Genomic DNA, 21,162 nt, shown 5'->3' on the forward strand with positions numbered 1-21,162 from the left:
ACTGTCTGGAATTTTCATGAGCGTGCAATACAATATCCCGAGCCTCTTTATCTGATATGTGACTGATGCAGTGTGATTACTGCATGTGTTTGAAAACTCTATAAACTTGCTTATAAAGAGTACCAGTGAAAGTTTGGACACAGCTTCTTATTTAAAGTTTCAATCGACTTGTTTATTTAAAATATGTTCTACATTGTAGATTAATATTATAGAGATCAAAACAATAGTAAACAGTAAAAAAAATCTAGACGGTATTGTTCAGCACCTCCAGAAACTCCTTCCTTCAAGACGCTGAAAAAACTATTCCAGGGGACTCAGGTATCATGGTATCATGTAGGTAAAATATTAAGTGTGTGCAGATCTGTCCTCAAAGATAAATGCGGCTACTTAATATGATGAAACTGGCTCTCATCAGGACTGCCCCGAGTAAGGTAGAGCAAGAGTTTTCTCTGTTATCCAGCATCAGAAACCACAAGTTAACAGCACTCTAGATAAGAGCACCTAAATTCTGCACAGAGTATTTTGGTTTGTTTAAGACATTTAAGTTACGACATGATTCCTTATGTGTTCCTTCATAGTCTGGATCACTTCACCATTCATTAACAATTTAGGAACAAAATAAAGAAAAAGATTAAATGATAAGGTGTGTCAACTTTTCATTAAAATTTTTGACTGTACTGAATATATAGGATTTTAAACTAATATGATTGGAGTGGCACAATGTTACACAGTTACCCAACATTTTCCTGTCTGCTTCAGTAAAGTTCACATAGTGAGGTTATAGCATTATACCAAGCATTGATAGAAAAGCTATTCTCCCTAAAGCAGGACAATGGAGCATCACAATAATTCTAAAACAGTTATTTTATGGTACAATGCTACATAATGTTGCATTATTAAACTATTAACGTAATATCATAAGCTTTTGTACTACTGTTTTTAAATGAATGCTTTCTTTTTTGATTTTCACATAAGCTTACACAATGGTAAAGTCTGATAAAAACAGTGTGTTGTTCAGTAACATCACCATATTGGTACATATTTTATACTCAATTATATGTTACACTAAGATTTTTTTTTATTTTTTATTTGAACGCTGTTTTGCATCTGTCAGACACAGTGATGGTATAGTTACTTTGAAAAAGTAATCCGATTACTGATTACTGATTACTCCTTTAAAAAGTAACTTAGTTACTTTATGGATTACTTGATTTTAAAAGTAACTAAGTTACTTTACAAGTTACTTTATTAGTTACTTTCAGCAGCTGCAGACACCACCTCCCGCCGCCTTAACATAAACATTATAACCAGTTTTGCCAATACTCCCTTTATTGGAAAATGCACTTTTAACAGCAACAATTTATCTCTATTAAGTTGAACTATTTCCTAAAAAAAAATATTTTTTTTTTTTTTATAAAAATAAAAAAATTAACTTAACATAAATATTTTTTTTATAAAAAATAAAATATGGTCTTTCTTGATTTTACTAAACATAAATACTTGTTTTTATAAAAAATATATAAAATAAAGAAAGTCTTTCTTGACCTGACATATTTAACACTGTAAAACTGAACATTGAACCTGTTGTTCTCTGCAGGGCAGCAAGGAGTGGTTTTATAAAACAGAACCGTGTATATGGTCTAGACCAAGGATCACATATTTGCAGACTGCGGTCCGGGTCCGGACCCAGACGTTGTCCAATACGGACCCAAACCGATAAACTACTGAGAAGGATTTAATTCTGACAGTGTTCATTTGAAGCACCGGAACTTTTCTTCCCTTTATAAAGAGATAGTGAGCGGAAAACGGGCGGAAAACTAAAACGGGCGGAAACTAAAGACACGCCGAGCGCGCGAGAGAGAGACAGGGGAGAAAGCGAGACGCGTGTGATTGGGGAAGAGTGGAGGGGGAATGGGTAAGGGAGCGGTGTGTGTGTGTGTGTGTGTGGAGGAGATGAGGTGGAGAGAGAGAGAGAGAGTAATGCACAGTGACTTAAATAAGTAACTTTAATCTGATTACTGGATTGGAAATAGTAACGCGTTAGATTACTCGTTACTGAAAAAAAGGGTCAGATTAGAGTAACGCGTTACTAAGTACTAAACATCACTGGTCAGACATAACCAGTAACACAGGACAAACACAGCTCTCATACATCATAGGTGCAGACAGGAAGTGGCCTGCTCTCACCCCGCATCACCTGACACTTTAATAATAGACACAGGCATAGACACGGAGAACTGAACGATCTGCCATCATCATCTGCCAGATTTTCTGAGACCACAGTGAATGATCAGAGGGTTCTGGCAAACAGGCTCTTAATGACATACAGCCGATTACTGCCCAAATCAGTGTTCAGATAAGATTGACGTGTGTAGGTTTCTCAGGACCAGACACGAAAAGACATTACATGACACGGCACGACACCTCAGGACCAGAGCAGACCAGACAAGACAAGGCCAGAAAAGACAAGACAAGACAAGACAAGAAAACACAAGGAAAGACACGACAAACAAGACAAGACAAGACAAGACAGGACATGATATGATAATACAACCCACGACAAGTCAAGTCAAGTAAAGTCAAGACATAGGGAGAGTCTAAGAAATGCCAAAGCTCCTGCTTTCCAGTATAGACAAGACAAGACAAGATAAGACACAACATGACAAGACAAGACAAGAAAAGACCAGACAAGGCCAGATGAGACAAGAAAAGACAAGAAAAGACAATGCGAGACACGAAATGTCACTTCAAGACCAGACAAGACAAGACAAGAAAACACAAAACAGGACAAGAAAAGACAAGACAAGACAAGACAAGACATGGCATGGCATGAAATGACATGACATGACAAGTCAAGGCAAGTCAAGTCAAGACATAGGGAGAGTCTAAGAAATGCCAAAGCTCCTACTTTCCAGTATAGACAAGACAAGACAAGATAAGACACAACATGACAAGACAAGACAAGACAAGATCAGACAAGGCCAGATGAGACAAGAAAAGACAAGGCAAGACATGAAACGTTACTTCAAGCCCAGACCAGACAAGACAAGACAAGACAAGACAAGAAAACACAAGACAGGACAAGACAATACAATACAAGACATGACATGACAAGTCAAGTCAAGTCAAGTCAAGTCAAGTCAAGTCAAGACATTTAGAGAGTCAAAGTGATACCAAAGCTCCTACTTTGGCAAGACAAGACATGACAAGACAAGACGCGACATTGAGAGAGTATAAGAGATGCCAAAGTTCCTACTTTCCAATACAGAAACAAGAGAAACATATTAAAGGAGGTGCCATAAATTAACCTGTGATCAATTCCAACACAATACATTTAACCTAATTCAGATTAAAATGACCTAAATTGACCTCATATGATTAACCAAACACACCCATACAGCTCCTGAATGCTTTATTACAGCTGCTGACAGGCCTGTCTATCTGACTGACATTAACTACTGCACACCTGTCAATCTTTCCAAACAGACAGATAAATAGACCATCATGTGACCTACCGATGACTGTCACAAGCAAGCACTGGGTCCAAAGCAGGACCTGTGGTAGAACTGAAACGCAGGGCAGTGCAGGGGCAGTGGCAGCAATAGTATCACATATACTGTATATGTTAAGTATAACAAGCAAACTTACTAGAAAATTATTCTCTTTTTTATATAAAGCAGCTGATTTATATTTGTCATTTTACAACCTAACAAGTCAAAAGTTTGGACACATCTTTTTATTCAATGGTTTTCTTTATTTCTTTATTTCATTTGTTTTCTACATTGTAAATTGTTATTAAAGACACATATGGAATTAAGGGACACATATGGAATTATGTAGTAAACAGTAAAAACCTGTTAGTCCTCCACATTAATCCCCTGATCTAAACCTGATGAACTGAGATTAAGATGATTTGAGGTGATTTAATTGGGATGAGCTGGAGCTTCACAGTGTGAAGGAAAAGCAGCAACTATTGTTCAGCACCTCCAGGAACTCCTTCCTTCAAGACGCTGAGAAAATAACTATTCCAGGTGACTCTCCCTCATGAAGACACTGAGATTAAAATACCAAGAATGTCCTCAAAGATAAATGTGATACTTAAAAGAATCTAAAGTATAAAACATATTCTGGTTTGTTTATTACTTTTACTTTAGAGAATAATTCTGCATGTGTTCCTGTATACCTTTAATCTAGTCTTCAATAATACATTTACAATGTAAAAAATCATAAAAAGAAAGAAAACACATTGAATGAGAAGAGGTGTGTCCAGACTTTTGACTGGTAATGGTAAGAGGTGTTTTGCTTTATGCGTGTCTTAGCCAATCAGATCATGCAATTGGTACTCAATCGACTGGCTTTCATGCATCTAGTCTAGTTACGTAATAAGAAATCTATTTAAATGACTGTACGCCTGCATCGGCTGACGTAAAGGAATATTCCTGCTGTCAGCACCAACAGACCATTGCTATCCTTTACATCAGCATGTGACACTAGTGTAGCGATCTATTAATGGCTGCTGGTGTGCGTTAAGGTGATGCTCAGAGGTTTGATTTGAGTAATTGAAATTCTGAAATATTATTGTATTTTACTCTTGTGCTCTGGTTATATTTAATAAGTCATTTAATTTAATATTGCATGGGGTCTTTCCTTGTTTTTTTTTTTTTATTGTTGGCTCACAGTGAGCGGTGTAACACAAGGGGAGGCAGCAGCATGCCATAACCCACCAGGCTGGAGGTGCAGCAGTATGTGAAGGCTACCTTACATACAGTATTTTATTTATTCCAATTCACCTTAAATAGTACTGCATTGTTTTATTTTTGTTTGTAACAAATTTTTAGCTGATTTTATTTTATAAACTGGAAAAGTGCAGGTAAAATAGACATGATTGTGGCAATGTTGTGGCAATAGGTGTTGCTATGGTATACGTGGTGGTTGCTTTGGTGTTGCTAGGTGGTAGCTAAGGCCTAGCTGATTTTACTTTGTAAAAAAACATACATATGTATTTACCTTCCATTTATTTTAAAATACATTTTTTTTATATATATTTTTATGTTAAATTGTTATTTTCGATTATTAATGTATCAATACTTTGGAAACTTTGTTTTAACAACATAATTTGAGTTACACTACCAAAATAATCAATCTTCAATTTATTTTCATATATTTTTGTCTCATATTTGTTATTTTAAATGGTTATTTTCTATTATTAATGTATAAATACTTTAGAAACTTTTGTAACAATATAATTTAGGGCACACTACCAAAAAAATCTAATGTTATTACATGTAATTAAATGTTTAATATGCTCCAACTGCTATGAAATGAGATTAGAAGCCAATAATTGGGGGCTAACACACCACTATATATGCTCTCCATCTGTCAACACAGACTCATGGCATGACCATGATCATAAAGACCAATATAAGTGTAAACACACTAAGGGTGTATTATGATCAGATTACAATCAGCTCCCTCATACCTGCAGTGCTGTGATCCACGAGGGGTGGAGTCAGACACGTGGCCGCGGTCATGTGGGGCCTATAGCATTTCACTTCTAATCATAGTGAGGAGCTCAAACTCCTGACACTCCAGTGTACATGCGGATGAGTTTTCTACAGCTATAGGTAGTTATTTTATCAAAGGCTAGCAGATAACTAAAGGAAAGTCCTCTAATCTGTAGACGATTAGTTGACATCGTCTTGCTGTGAGCATCTGGCCTGTGTTTAACCTCACTTACAAGATAACACCTCACAACTTGTACAGGTGTGGGCCTTCCCAAGCCATCCTCTGAGGTAACACTTCATGATCATTACCTATGGGATGTGTGTGTGGGGTATAGACGTGATTTTCCAGGGTCGATTGTGTCTTCACATGGACAATTCTAGCCAGAATCCGCCGGTCACGATCAGTGATGGGAGTAACGGCATTGAAATAAACACTTTTTTTTTTCAGTAAGGAGTAATCTAACTACCGTATTTTTCGGGCTATAAGGCGCACTTAAAATACTTATTTTTTCCCAAAAATCGTCATTGCGCCTTATAATGCAGTGCGCCTTGTGTATGGATTTTGCTTGTGTTTACTGACCTCGATTTTATGTGGTACACGGGGCTCTGTTGTGCAGAATTCCTCACCCACGCCAGAAAAAGATCCCCCTCTTGGGCTAGCGCGCGGTTACCTTTGACTGCCGTACTGCCTCTCGGCTGTGGCTCAGGGTAGCTAGTTTCCACTGTAGCTCCGTGGCCAGAACAAGGTGCCGGTAAACTTTCCTTTCCACCCGTTCTGGGGTAATAGCACAAACTGTTTCTTTTTAGCGCCCACTTCTAAGTAAAGTTAACCTCTTAACACGCGCTGGCCCACCGGCGGGCCAGAAATATTTAATATTTCATAACTGGCTGTGTTTCTGAATAGTTATGAACAGTTACAGGGCGAAATTTAGGGCGAAATATGCCTTGGTTATGATTTTAATAATTCATAACTCTCATATTTGCGTTTATCGTTCGTCCATATTTCATCGAATGCGGTCATGTCATACACCATTCGAACCGTCTGGCTCTCCGGATTCCAGAACTGTGCTTTTACTGTAGGATGTATGTTTCATGAATTAGAGCTGCGTCAGAGCGCATGTTTCCAGTAATAAAAGGCTCTCCTTTTGTCCTGGGGTAACCTCCGGTCACTGCCGCCACCCCCCGAACACACACCCGTGCTCAGCCACAGGTCCTACCTTCAAAACGCGTCCAGACTAAAGAGAATCCATCAATCCAGTCTCCTGTAATCCACAGTTATATCCAAACAGCGCTGGAAATCACTTCATCCAGAAATGAAACTTATCCAATCTTTATCTCTGTTTTAAAACCGTTTTATTCACCGAATTCGGCACAACACGCTATTATAGTCAGAAGCCTCGCGGAGTAATGCGGTACTTGCTGTGCTTCAACATAATATTATGGTCTGTCGGAGCGTTGCGGCTACCGTTGTCAGGAGCGTCGCGGAGTAATACGTACTTGCTGTGCTTGTTGATTTATTGCTCAGAGATGTTGTTATTTTTCACAGATATTGTGAAGGATTTATTGCTCAGAGTTATTGTTACTGATATAAATAAAGTTTCATTTAGTGCGCCTTATAATCCAGTGCGCCTTGTGTATGGACTAACACTAAAAATAGACCGTTCACTCATCGTGCGCCTTATAATACGGTGCGCCTTATAGTCCGAAAAATACGGTAATTACTCTGACTGTAACTATAATGCCGTTACCATTTCCGACACCCCGTTACTGCACGTTACTTTAGCCGCTCAATTAACCTTTTTTTTTTACTTCACGCATGCTGACAAAGGCACAAGTGTGTGTCTGTGTGTCTGTTGCAGACATCCCAAGTTGCAAAAGTTGATTTCAGGGAGGTTACCCCCACTCTAAATTGATCTGGTGTGTATGTGTGTGGTATGTATGTACGTTTGTGTGTGTGTGTGTGTGTGTGTGTGTAAGTGTACGTATGACTTTGTTGCTGTAGTGCCTGATGCAGTCCTCCAGATGGACGGTTGTTTCCGGTTGAGAGTACTTCTCACCAGTGTGTTAGTTGAGTGATAAGTGTAATTGATTGTGTAAAAACATGATTTTAAGTATCCTTGGATTTCTAGAAAGGCACTATATAAGTGTTACTTTATTCATTCATTCATTGTGTGTGAACATGGACAATTCCAGCCAGAAGCCGCAGGTAACGATCATTGCCATGAATAGTTCACGTTGCCTTGCTATGCGCATCTGACCAGGGTTCAACCTCATTTACAAGATACAAAATACAAGATACAACCTCACAACGTATACAGATGAGGGCAATTCCAAGGCATCCCCTGAGGTAATGCTTCATGAACAACTTATTACTCATAACTCCATCCAATGACGACCACGACCACAATCATCAGCTTGAACGAAACCAGCCAGCACAGGAAGTCATAGGTACACCCAATCTAGCTACGCAACTCTGAATTTAATGTAACATTGCTACACTGTTTGCATTGCATCTACTGTTCACCTTAATGAACAGCTAGTCTTACATCAATGGCTCAAGCAAGAATTTACACCGTGTTCCCTAATAATCCCTCTAACCTGAAATGAATGTATCCACCAGCCAAGGGTCTTATCTTAAGGTTCAGGAGTGGCTTTAAGAGTTCAACACGGGGTCAAGAACACCAAGCATTGAAAGAAGATCTACCTGTGCTTCTGAAGATGAAGATGACCTGGCATTCCTCCGATACGACAGTAAGTCCCAGAGCTTGCGCCACAAGTAGGACGCCATCAGACACACACTGCTAACCAGCCAAAGGTCCCGGGCCTTCAGGAGGTTCTCCAAGCTCATCCACTTTTCGGTGCCTTTCTCCATTCTCGCTCTTCGTTCCTGCTTACCCTGCTGATCCTAGAGTGGGTCTAAAAGAACGGAGAAGCTGATAGGCTCAGAAAAGGGGTCTGAGATGGACGGCTGGTGATAGTAGCACGGGGCAGTAATGTGAGACCCCTCAATAAAAACATGCAGGCCTCAGAACAATCCAAACAATCACCCTCACTCCCCCCCTTCCACCCCCCCCCCCCCCCCACCACATACAGGGGACGAGAAGGACAAATCGACTTGTCCCCATGATGAGCAGATAGCAGGTGTTGGAGTACAGGGTGTTGGAAAACACCTCACGCTGCTCCCTGAACCCTTCTCACTATGGTGCAGCCAAAAGCAGACAGCAGTAGGCCGGGCCCTTCCTGGCTAAGGCGGCTGGTGATACTGACATGTCTGCTGACATATAGCTAAATACAGTGCTCTGCAGCCATCTCTTCCACTTCCAATTCGGGGACTCAACAGATATAGATGCTATACTAAATATTGTGGTTTATATCGGGTGGTTTGCTTGGGCATGGTGTTGCCCAGGTTAGACTTGTAACGTTGGTGAAGAAACAAACAGCAGAAATAAACTCAAATAAATCAGAAAGCAATTAGAATAGCCGGGGTGATAGAATGGAATTCTGTCCAAGATGTGCAGGAAAGGTGGATTGTGAACATAACATTCCCCAATACAAGAATATCATGGGATAATCTGGCAGTAGAACCATCTAGACCAGGGGTCGGCAATATCATGAAGCATCTGGCCCGTGAGGTTGTTTGAACTATAATGAAAGATAATGAACGATAATGAAAAAATGAAAAAATAAAATGCTTCTCTGGTGAGCTTTTGTTTACACACCTCCCCTGTCTCTCTCTCTGACGCGCTTGGCGTGGTTTTAGTTTCCACCCGTTCTCATTTTTTCAGACAGTTCTTAGGTTCCCTATTTCCTTATAATGGTGTTTTTTTTGCTAGCCATGTCCCAATTCACTAGCCAGGGCAGCGGTAGTGTTTTGGACCGTGACTCTGAAGACACAGGTTCAATCCTGTGTTTCTCAGGTTTACCTGCTTTTAAGATTAACCCTTGTGTGGTGTTCGGGTCTGTGGGACCCGTTTTCATTTTTCATCAAATGATACTAAAAAAAATATATTTTTCTAACTCAAACTCATTGGCATTGGCTCATTTATTGTGAAAAACATATATCAAAACACATTTTCGATAAACACACACTGTACACACTGTAGTTCACCTTCCTAATTTTTCTTTGAAATGTGTTGCGGGACAGCAATGCAGGAATGGATGTATTTGCCCCTGACATTGCATGTCCTGCGATTTAATTATTGTGCATGCACATATTGCAATATAGATGCTGAAATTATATATTGTGCAGCCTTAATTGAAACACTGTTATTATCAGCGCAACTTTTGAAAATGTTACCATATTTGATATATAAATAAGAGTGCAATATGGTGGTGATGCAGCTGCATGTGTCACATAGGTCCAGTGGAAAAAAAATGGATTGTGTTTTTTGTTTTTTTATATCTATACATATATAACACACTTTATGTTACATCCATTAAATATTATTTATTAGTATGATAGCACTAAATCTCTATAATCATCAGCATTTTATATATTTTTAATTCTTAGTTTCTAAAATGTTAATTCTGTAACATAACAAGGTGACAATCTTGGAGTGAAATGTGGCTGAACATTTCTTTAATGTTCTCTGTTAGCTGGGTGCATGCATGATCTAACGTGTGATCTAATCAGTTAGCAATGGTACTCCTGGAGGTCTCCCCATACAAAGATTTGAGTTCCCAAGCAATAGCTTGGTTTGATTGCTTACTAACTCCTCCCCCTTTGGATGTGGATGCTGACTCCCTTAGACCACACTCTCCAGCAAATCCAATACCCTGGCATACTATCTATTAAACAGTGGCTCTCGAATGCCAGTGTGCATGTCTTACATATACTGACACTTAGCTAACTAATGACTTACCTGACTTCAATGTCCCTGGCATAGCGCTTGAGTTAGACGCCTTCATTAAATCATCCAGACACCTTAATACCCTTAGATCCTCTTTCTCACCCACATTTAACCCGAAACCTCTGACTGTACCATCCGAGACGTTCGTCTACTCCACACCTGTTTACAGACTGGTGAGGAATGGGGTGTTATTTACTCTATAAGTGTGGGAGAGTAATGCCACACTCCGCCATACCGAAGTATGGTGGATATCAAGTGCGAACAGTTGACTTAAGTTAGCTTATTGTGGCGTAAACTAAACACAGATCAGATACAGCAAAACATGACCATGCCTTAAGTGTCCAAGATGGACTATGGTAATGCTAAGCATGTGAGGGATGGGTGCTGACTTACTCTTAGCCATGAGCCAAGCATAACCCAGCACCAGAGAATACCCTGCCTCGATACTTAAGTACACATGCTAGGGCCATGTGCTGTAACACTAGCCAGTTATCATAACAAGCTAACACACCAAAGTGACGGTAGCTCATCTCTGTGGATAAAAAAGCTCTGTCCTGCCTGGAGATAAATGAGAACAGCACATTATCTGAGAAGCTCCTGCTGCTGTTCCTCTGTAACGAGTTGTTTTTCAAAGTAAAATAGAAAAACAAAAGCAAACAGAAAATATTCACTCAGAAAATAGAGGAATACAATTGTGTAATTGACCCACAGCTTGAAGAAAAGTTTATTTAACCCCCAGACGAACCCAAAATCGGTTCTGGGTACAGAATCATTTATCACCACAAGTGATAAAACTCCCTAAAACTCTGGATATGAGGTGAAAGTAAGCTTCAAGAGCAGTAGCTTCAGCCCTGTTTAAATATATTAATACTGTAGCTTGAATGATCATTTTAATGCACAGTGAACTGAATGTATTTATTAACTGGAGAAATAAGGGAATTATGGCTGATTTTAATACTGTATACCTCTAATGACTTCAAGAATAACATATAATAAATTGATATTAAACTCTTATTATCTCTTTGAATACTTGAAACACTTGAAACACTGAGTATTTTAGGTCCATTTTAGTCTTTATGGAGCTATTGAAAATATTTAGATTTGTAAAGCAAGCCATGTTAAAGTTGTTGCCGTTTCTCTTTTTAAGGTCTATTGTTTAAATTCTTCAGCTGTCTTCATGTTAATAAAGTCTGTTGTCTTCATATATTGTGCAATTTTGTGGGACAAAGTAAACCCAATAGTTATCAAAGCTTAATTTAAAGCACAAATGTTTTATATTATATTAACTATATAAACAGTATGTCATAAACCTACATAAAAGCCCAGTGATGCAGAAAATAAATTAATAAAAAATTAATAAAAATACTGTCATATACCGTGAAACCATCAGAACCTTGAAAAATACCATGATATGAGGGCTCAAAGTCCAGCTTAAGACCAGCTTAACCTGATTGCTTTTTTCACAAAGTCAATGTGGATGGAAAGTTGGTCATCCTGATACTGGTATTCCTCCCTCGGGTAGGCTGCATTGATAATGCTAGTTGGCCATTGGTCAAACATTTTGGAGAGTGTATATGTTTTAGATTATAAGTGTTTAGTGGCTGCAGAGTAGCAGTGAGCTGGAAAAACACAACACCTGTGCTTTAAACAGATTATTGAACCTCATTATGATGTAAAGCTTCTATATATACGGATATTTGTAATTTTCTATTTATTTGTTGGGCAGGGTGGCAACCCTATGATTGGCTGATTGATTGAAGGTGTTGAAGAACTCATCAGATGAAACATTACGTTCATAGAAATGAAAGTGTTTGTATTTCTCATTCGGGTTTATACAAAAGACCTGACAAAGTAAGAGAGCATGGGGACCTGTGATATCTGAATGCATCTGGTGTACTCCTGTACCTCCCAGTGGTGGGTGTAGGAACTGTCCTCAGACATGATATCTAAAATGAGCACTGGCCTTGCAACTGTTGACCTCAAACAATACCTTTGACCCTCTAGTGCTTCTCCTGGCTTTTTCCTACTGTTTCTGTTAACTAATGAACTGACCAACTCCTCTAGTCCACATAGCTGTGTATGCAATTATTTATTAATAATCTTTAGTGGTTTGATAAATGGAGGGATTAATAGAAATGTATATTAAATCAATGTTCTCCAACATTAACTCTTTTAATTCTTCATGGTTTAAAATGTAAAACATCCTGTATCAGAAATATATTGTTTATTAGTTCTAATAGGTCAATGGTACCATTTGGACAAATGGAGTAAATCTTATTGCTGTCATACATTGTAGAGTCCATTAGATGGCAGCAATTTATTATTATACAGCAGTACCTGTGTGCCCTAATGTTTTAATTGCCTCAAGTCATAGTAAATTTGCAGGGCTTTCCTGGAAATACCTGTATTATATTTATATATAAAAAATCATGTTTATTTAAATAGCATTGTATTCCAAGACTAGGTTTAATCCATGGTTGAGAAAATGGTCCACAGACTAGGCCTGTCACAATAATTATGTTGTTCAATAATCATACATTAAATATGCATGTTCTTAAAAAAATGTAGCTAATGTTAATATTGCTTGTTATATATATATTTTTTTTCTGAGCATGAAAATGCCATTAACATGAATTAGCTGGTATTTTGACTTTATTAAAATAGTGTACTAATTTTTGTATAATATTTTACTAAACTATCATTATATAAGTGGCATAAAAATGTGCATCACACTTATTTTTAGGACAATATATCCCAGTCTGAACAAAAACAATAAAAAAATCAGATAAATATATAATACTAATACTAATAACAATAGATTTATATATAGACAAATTATACTATTATGCATGTAATAATAGATGTAAAAATAGATGTTTAAATACCGTAAACAACGATAAAGTTTGTTTGAGTCTGTTGTGCGTGTGAGTTCTCCAACAGACTACAATTCCCACAATCCCTTCCCCACCAAAGTTCACGACCTCTGGCTTGATTATTTTTATTTATTTTTTATTTTATATATATATAAAGATAGTTTAAACGTAGCATAAACTGCGTTGAACGTATTTAAATAGCAAAAAACACTTGCATATTTATTTAAAAAATGAAAAAAAAAATTGTATAATATTTTACTAAACTATCATTATATAAGTGGCATAAAAATGTGCATCACACTTATTTTTTAGGACAATATATCCCAGTCTGAACAAAAACAATAAAAAAATCAGATAAAGACATCACAATTTTTGATATCATTCTGCTTAGATTAGGGTTCTGAGCCAGATTATCTTTTTTTTATAAATCTGATAAATCTGAATATTCTCAGTATAGGATCATGAGTCAGCAAGAGGTTATTGGAACACTTGTTAAGGCATTGTAGTAGGTTATGTGTTTGATATGCTATGTAATAATGTGTGTGAGTGTGTGTGTGTGTGTGTGTGTGTGTGTACCTCCTCTATATCTCCACTCAGCTCGATGTGCTTGAGCTCCCAGAAGCAGCGCATGGTCTCCACTCTCTCCAGGTGACGGAAGAAGGCCAGTCTGCCCAGGCTGATATCATCAGACCTCTGACGAGCTCTCTTCAGTCGTCTGGCCTGCTTGCAGGGTGGAGATGAGTCTGGAGCTTCAGTCTTCATCCCAGGGGACACTGGACCTGACCCTGGTCTCTGATGGCAGGCCTTCTTATCAGAGCTGGAGTGGAACAGGGAGAATGTAATAAGACTGAGTTAGATTGTCAGGATTAACAGAGCGCATGTATTATTAAGCAAATGTGGATCTTTATATGGTTTAAACATATAGAGCATTAAGATATAATAAAATCAATGTGCTGAATATCTCATTTAAAACAAGTGATGACCAAATCAGTGGTTTATCCACTTATTCTAGTTACCAGAATAAGTAAAATATTTTATATTTTTTATAGTTTTCTAATATAGAAGGTAACTACTTCTGACCATTTAAAATATATTGTTACAGCATTTTTTTTAATCAGCTTTTATAACTTTTGTTCTGTTTAAAACAAACAGGGAATTCCCACTCGATAGATAGATAGATAGATAGATAGATAGATAGATAGATAGATAGATAGATAGATAGATAGATAGATAGATAGATAGATAGATAGAAATAAACATGTTTATTCGTGATGCATTATGTATATATTGTAATGCATAATGTGTATATGTAATATAATATTTAGGTTTAAATACCGTAAACAATAACAAAGTCTGTTTGAATCTGTTGCGTGAATGTCTAAAAACAGACTTCATTTCCCACAATCCCTTTCCCACCAAAGTTCACGACCTCTGGTTTGGTTATTTTTAATTATATTATATTTAGTTATATTTAATTTTTAAATAAAAAGAGAGTTTAAACGTACCAGAAACTTATGTATTTAAATGTAAATTCCCACTCTTCCATTTTCAATGGCATATCTACCAGAGACTGAATATATTGCCAAAATCTAACAATAATAGATAATACAAATACTAATAACAATATATATATATATATATATATATACATATATATATATATGTATATATATATATATATATACATATATATATATATATATATATATATATATATATATATATATATATATACGTATATATATAGGTATATATATATATGTATATATATATATATACGTATAGATATATATACGTATAGATATATATACGTATATATATACATGACATATTGTTATACATGTAATAATATATGTAAAAATAGAGGTTTAAATAGCGCAAACAACGATAAAGTTTGTTTGAGTCTGTTGTGCGCGTGAATACTTCAACAGACTACAATTCCCACAATCCCTTCCCCACCAAAGTTCACGACCTCTGGCTTGATTTTTTTATTTATTTTTTATTTTATATATTTAAAGAGAGTTTAAACGTAGCAGAAACTGCGTCGAACGTATTTAAACAGCGAAAAACACTTGGATATTTATTTTAAAAATAAAAATAAGCTCAAATAAAGAAACGCACTTTCGTGCACTTTTTATGCTAAGCTAACGGCGGCGCGCGCGAGCAAGCGGGCGGGCTGCGCGAGCGGAGATATGGCGGGAGTCGTGGAGGCAGAGTGTGTGAAGTGCCCGGTGTGTGGGGGGGATTTCGAGCCCGCCAGCATTAACGCCCACCTGGACGAGTGTCTGCTGGACCACCAGGCGGAGAGCGGCGGGGACCGGGGCGGCGAGAGTGAGCCGCCGGCTAAGAAAGTGCGGGTTAACGGGGAGTCTGGAGGAGCTGGAGTGAAGCCTGAGCGACCTGCTGCTGCTGCTGCTGCTGCTAGCGGGGGTGGTACTGCGGGTGTTTCAGGTGGTACTAGTACTAGTACTAGTACCAGTACTGGCGGTGGTCCTGGAGTGTTTTCACTCTTTCAGAACAAACCGAAAGTGACTGAAAAGTTGGAGAAAAGTTCTTCCTCCACTTCTTCATACTCCTCCTCATCTTCCTCCTCCTCCTCCTCCTCCTTCATCTCCTCCTCCTTCAGCAATACTACTGCTACTGCTCCCAATCCAGGCATGAAGTGGGAGTCCCTGCTGAACATAGACAAACCCCTGGCTGAGAAGCTGAGGCCCAGCTCTCTGGAAGAATACTTTGGGCAGAATAAAGTGGTGGGAGAGCAGACCCTGATGAGATCTCTGCTCCAGTCCCAGGAGATCCCATCCCTCATCTTCTGGGGACCTCCAGGATGTGGCAAGGTCTGATTTAACAGGGCTTAACTGGTCTATGTAGGTACAGATGACCCACCAAACGCTAAGTGATTTGTTTGTTTATATCAGCCTAAATGCCTGGTTTCATCTGTAGAAGTATCATTAAAAATATATTCATTTGGTGCCTAATCCCATTCCCACACTAAATTACATGGCCACGTTTTGTAAATGTTTTTTTTTTATTGTTACCAAAAAAATTAGAAACAAAACAATAATTATTCTCACACAACATGATCCATCTTTCTGAATCTTGTTGGAACAAACATTGAGCATGTTTGTGGTGCTTTATTTATGATGAAAAAAAATGCCTGTGCTTAAACTACAAATATTTTTCCTACACATATAGCTTTCTGCATTCCAGTTTTAAGATTTTATTTTATTATTATATTATTTTAACATTTTACATTGACAGAATTAAATTATATAATACACTGTACAATACAGTGTCTTGATTGGGGCACACATTCGCTGTGGCATTGTTTTGATAAGCTTCTGCAATGTTACAAGATTTATTTTAATCCAGTGTTGCATTAATTTTAACCAAGATCTTGCAGCAGCATTGATGATGGTAGAGTCTGACCACTGCTTAAAGCAGCACTTCTCCATCTAGCACATCCCAAAGATTCTCAATGAGGTTAAGATCTGGACTCTGTGGTGAATCTCATGCTCCCTGAACCCTGAACTCTTTCACAATTCCAGCCTCTTGAATCCTGACATTATTATCATCTTGTAATATGGCCGTGTCATCAGGGAAGAAAAAATCCATTGATGGAATAACCTGGTCTATATTCAGTATATTCAGGTAGTCAGCTGACCTCATTCTTTCAGCACATACTGTTGCTGAACCTAAACCTGCAGACCAACTGCAGCATCAACCCCACATCATTTACTTACTTAAGTCCAGGTGGTGACTTTTTTTTTTGGGGCCAGGCAGGGTATTAGTGGTGTATCAATTATGATTCTTATTCTTATTTTTATGCTAGTTCCCTGTATTTTATTATTAGGGGCACAGTAATAATAGTGTAGTGTGGTTTAGGTCACGCAGACTAGAGCTTTTTTACTGTATTTTAATTTCTCAGGAGAGAGAAAGCGAGTTAGCAAGAGAAAACAGCAGTGTTGACAAATTGAATGATCATCGTAAACATGCTCACTACTTTATTTCACTAATTCAGTTTAAAATGTGAAACTCATAACGTATATTGTATAGATGTATTACACATGGAGTGATCTATAGTAAACGTTTATTTTTGTTTTATTGTTGATGATTATGGCCAATGAAAACCCAAAAATCAGTATCTTAGGAAATTAGAATATTATATTAGACCTATTTGTACTTTTGACTAGGGGTGGGCAATATTATATCGTATACAATATATCGTGACTAGGGTTGCAACGGTATGAGATTTTCACGGTATGATAACCGTCTCAGAAAATACCGCGGTATCACGGTTATCACGGTATCACAGTTTGTTACATATATTATTAAACTGACCCTTAAAGAAATTACAACAAAGGTTTTTTGTTCAATTAACTATTTATTGTAGAAACCTGGAACAACTATATAGATAATGTCTCCTTAAAAAAATAAACTGTACACCATTAGGTGAAGGAAACCAGGTTTTTCCACTACTCTTAAGGGCATTAAGGGTGTATATAAAAAAAAAAATATATATATATATATATATATATATATATATATATATATATATATATACACACACACACACACACGTGTCACACATTACATGTCCTCTAAGAAGTAAAGATCCTGTGTTTAAACTATTCAGTACAATTATTTAGTATTTAATATCTGATAAACTGAGCCTGGGTCAGTGTCTGATCAACAACTGTTATAAACGTCCGTTTTACTGCCAAGTTGGTATATAACCAGATACTGCAGAAAGAGGGGATTTATTTCTGACATGATCCTCACAATAGAGATTTCTATTTTAAGGCTTTCACACCGAGTCTGGTTTTAACACATGAAAAACAGGCACGTCAGAATTTGAAAATTAACGCATGTAAATGAACGGCGTCTTTCACATCCAGTCCGGCCAGCACCTTTACACGGACACGTGAATCCGTCGTAGCACGCACTTCACGCCTGTACCTGCGTTTTACTGGTAATAAGCAAACACACACAGTATGATAACCGTGCATTTTAATACCATGGTATACCGTGAAACCGGTTACCGCTGCAACCCTAATCGTGACAAAGAAATATCATGATATTAAAAATCCATATCGTGATAATAGGGCTGTTCTGTCTTAAAAGTAGTCTATTATTTACTGTGAAGCTTTAAGTGTATTTATTGTATAATTGTTTTAGTTTGCAGTTTATATGCATGCACTAAATATTCTGCAATATTATTTGATGCATTATATTATTTTATGCTATATTATTTATTTTGCCACGTTATGATTATTCTGTTATACAATAGTATAATATACTATATAATGTACTATAGTAGAATATACTTTATTCCTTAAATGAAAGAGTTATTTTAGTTTTCCTATATCACTAAGTATATCGTTATCGCAAAAATACCCTGAAATATCGTGATATTATTTTAGAGCCATATCGCCCACCTCTACTTTTGGGCAGTGGGCAGTGTGCCAAGTCCTGCTGGAAACTGAATTCTGCATCTCCATGAAAGTTGTCAGCTGTGGAAAGCATTATAAACTTTGCGATTATATTCTATTTTTTTGAGATGCACTAGTAAAAAGAAACAAATAAATAAATAAGTACTGCTACTTTAATGAAATGTATGCATGAGCTCACTGACAACAATCAAGCCCTTACTTTCTTCACAGGTTCACAAGAGAATATAAAAATATTAATATTTTGTGTTTTAGCTTAAACACAAACCTTTTTTTTTATAGTAAAACAAACTCGGACTAAAAAGAAAAATAGTCGTCATTCCTAAAAATGAGCAAGAATATGGCACTAGGGGTGGGCGATATGGCTCTAAAATAATATCACGATATTTTAGGGTATGTTTGCGATATCGATATACTTGCCAATATAAGAAAACAGAAAAAAAAAAATAATAATAATTTCAGGAATATAGTATAATAGTATAACAGCATAATCATAATGTGGCAAAATAAATAATATAGCATAAAATAATTCAATGCAGCAAAAACTAGTGCAGAATATTTAGTGCATGCATATAAACTGCAAACTAAAACAATTATACAATAAATAAACCTAAGGCTTCACAGTAAATAATGGACTACTTTTAAGACAGAACATCTCTATTATTACAATGTGGATTTTTAATATCACAATATTTCTTTGTCACAGTATATTGTATATGATATAATATTGCTGACCCCTATTTGGCACTACAATATGTATCACAATAAAGGGGTTACTTACAATTCAATATATCGTAATATATTGCAAAACTGTAAGCAATGTGATTTTATCCCATTTTGCCCACATTGTGTGAGATGCTGATTTCCTCCAGCCTGCCTCCACAGTACAGGACTGGCACAGCTGCATCGCAGGCAGCCGGCGCTGACAGTCTGCAGCCTGAACCCTCTTCATCCGCCGTGGCATGTGTAACCCATCCTCACAGTGTGTTGGCCTGTCAGACTGAGGGAGCTTTAGAACGGCCTTGGCGTTCTGCGTGTTTGATGCAGTATTTTTAGGACAGTCGCTGAATTTCGACCTAGGTTAGGCCTGTTCATTGCGCTTTGTCTCTCTGTGGTGACGGCGGGTGTTTTATCAGGACATATATTATGATAATGTTCTCGCACATGAGTGTGAGTGATGACTGTGATGCTTTCTCACTGGCGGACCGTGAGCGCGAGATGGTTAGGATAGCGTAAATGTTTTCCAGAGCGCCGAACAGAGATGCAGAACAGCGTACGAGTGCTGACCTTGCATGAAAGGTCTTAACCTCAGTCCAGCATCACCCAAACATCTGCTGATATGGATATGTTTCCAATTTTACTGTACATATTGTGATAAATTCAGTGTTTTTTTTTTTTTATTATTTCAAAATATTCTAAATTGCGGATTAATACTGAAAAACATCCTAAATTATTTAGTAATAAAAAAAGTGTTAAACACACTAGAATAGGTTTTACATTTTACATTCTTCAAAGTAGCCCTTTGCTTAGAAGACAGCTTTGAACATCTTGGCTGGATTTACTCAGTCAGGAACTCATCAAGAGTTAATTACTTAAATTTCTTGCCTCCTAATGTGTTTGAGAGCATCAGTTGTAAAGTAGTGAAGAGGTAGAGTTACAGGTATACAGTGAATAGTGAATATTTGATTAATGTTCTAATCCATATTATGGCGAAAACATCTCAAATAAGTAAGTCGCGAAGACCATCAAAAACATGATGAAACTGGCTCTTATCAGGACCGCCCCAGTTCATCCGAGTTACCAGCGTCAGAATCCACACATGGTGCTAGTGTACATCAATCATAACTATCCAGTATGATTGGCCATTTACTAAGTAACTGCAGGTACTTGTTGAATGTGTTAAATGTATTGTATGTAATACTGTGTAATAGTTGCCTGTCTGGTTACTTGTTTTCAGACAACCCTGGCCCACATCATTGCCAGTTCCAGTAAAAAGAAGGGTTCAACGCGGTTCGTGACTCTTTCTGCCACCAGCGCTTCCACCAGCGATGTTCGAGAGTTCATTAAACAGGCCCAGAACGAGCTTCGCCTCTGCAAGAGGAAAACCATCCTGTTCATTGACGAGATACATCGCTTTAATAAATCTCAACAGGTCAGTCAGAACTTGATTATAAACACCACAAACTGGTTAACATTTTTAAAAGTCTGTGACTCCTGTTCTCTCGAGAGGGGAATCTGGTTAGTTATCATCTTTAGTGTGTTTACCCCATGAGGCATGTTAGTTTTACGCATTATGTTATATGTTATATTGAGGTATGTATTAAAATCAAGTGGTTGAGTAAGGAACTGCAGTATAGCTGGAAATCACCACTAATGACACAGGATTTGGAAATGTGATTGATACCAAAAAGTAAAATGCAGTTCACCGTGAGAGACAGTGCACAATTATGCATAACCAAGTCATGTCTGAAATAATGTAGTGGGC

At 37.4% G+C, this 21,162-nt stretch overlaps 1 protein-coding gene across 1 annotated transcript in view; it reads left to right on the plus strand.

The window, feature by feature from the left end:
• The first annotated feature begins 15,391 nt into the window (after positions 1-15,391).
• Positions 15,392-21,162, plus strand: part of wrnip1 (WRN helicase interacting protein 1) — a 29,965-nt gene continuing 24,194 nt past the window's right edge. The window contains exons 1-2 of the mRNA XM_022678163.2: positions 15,392-16,064; positions 20,635-20,829. Coding sequence (XP_022533884.2) covers positions 15,420-16,064; positions 20,635-20,829 — 840 coding nt within the window. The 5' untranslated portion in view covers positions 15,392-15,419. The remainder of the gene's footprint in view (positions 16,065-20,634; positions 20,830-21,162) is intronic.

The sequence above is a fragment of the Astyanax mexicanus genome, chromosome 8 (assembly GCF_023375975.1).
Source record: "Astyanax mexicanus isolate ESR-SI-001 chromosome 8, AstMex3_surface, whole genome shotgun sequence".
In the NCBI taxonomy this organism is placed as follows: Eukaryota; Metazoa; Chordata; class Actinopteri; order Characiformes; family Acestrorhamphidae; genus Astyanax; species Astyanax mexicanus.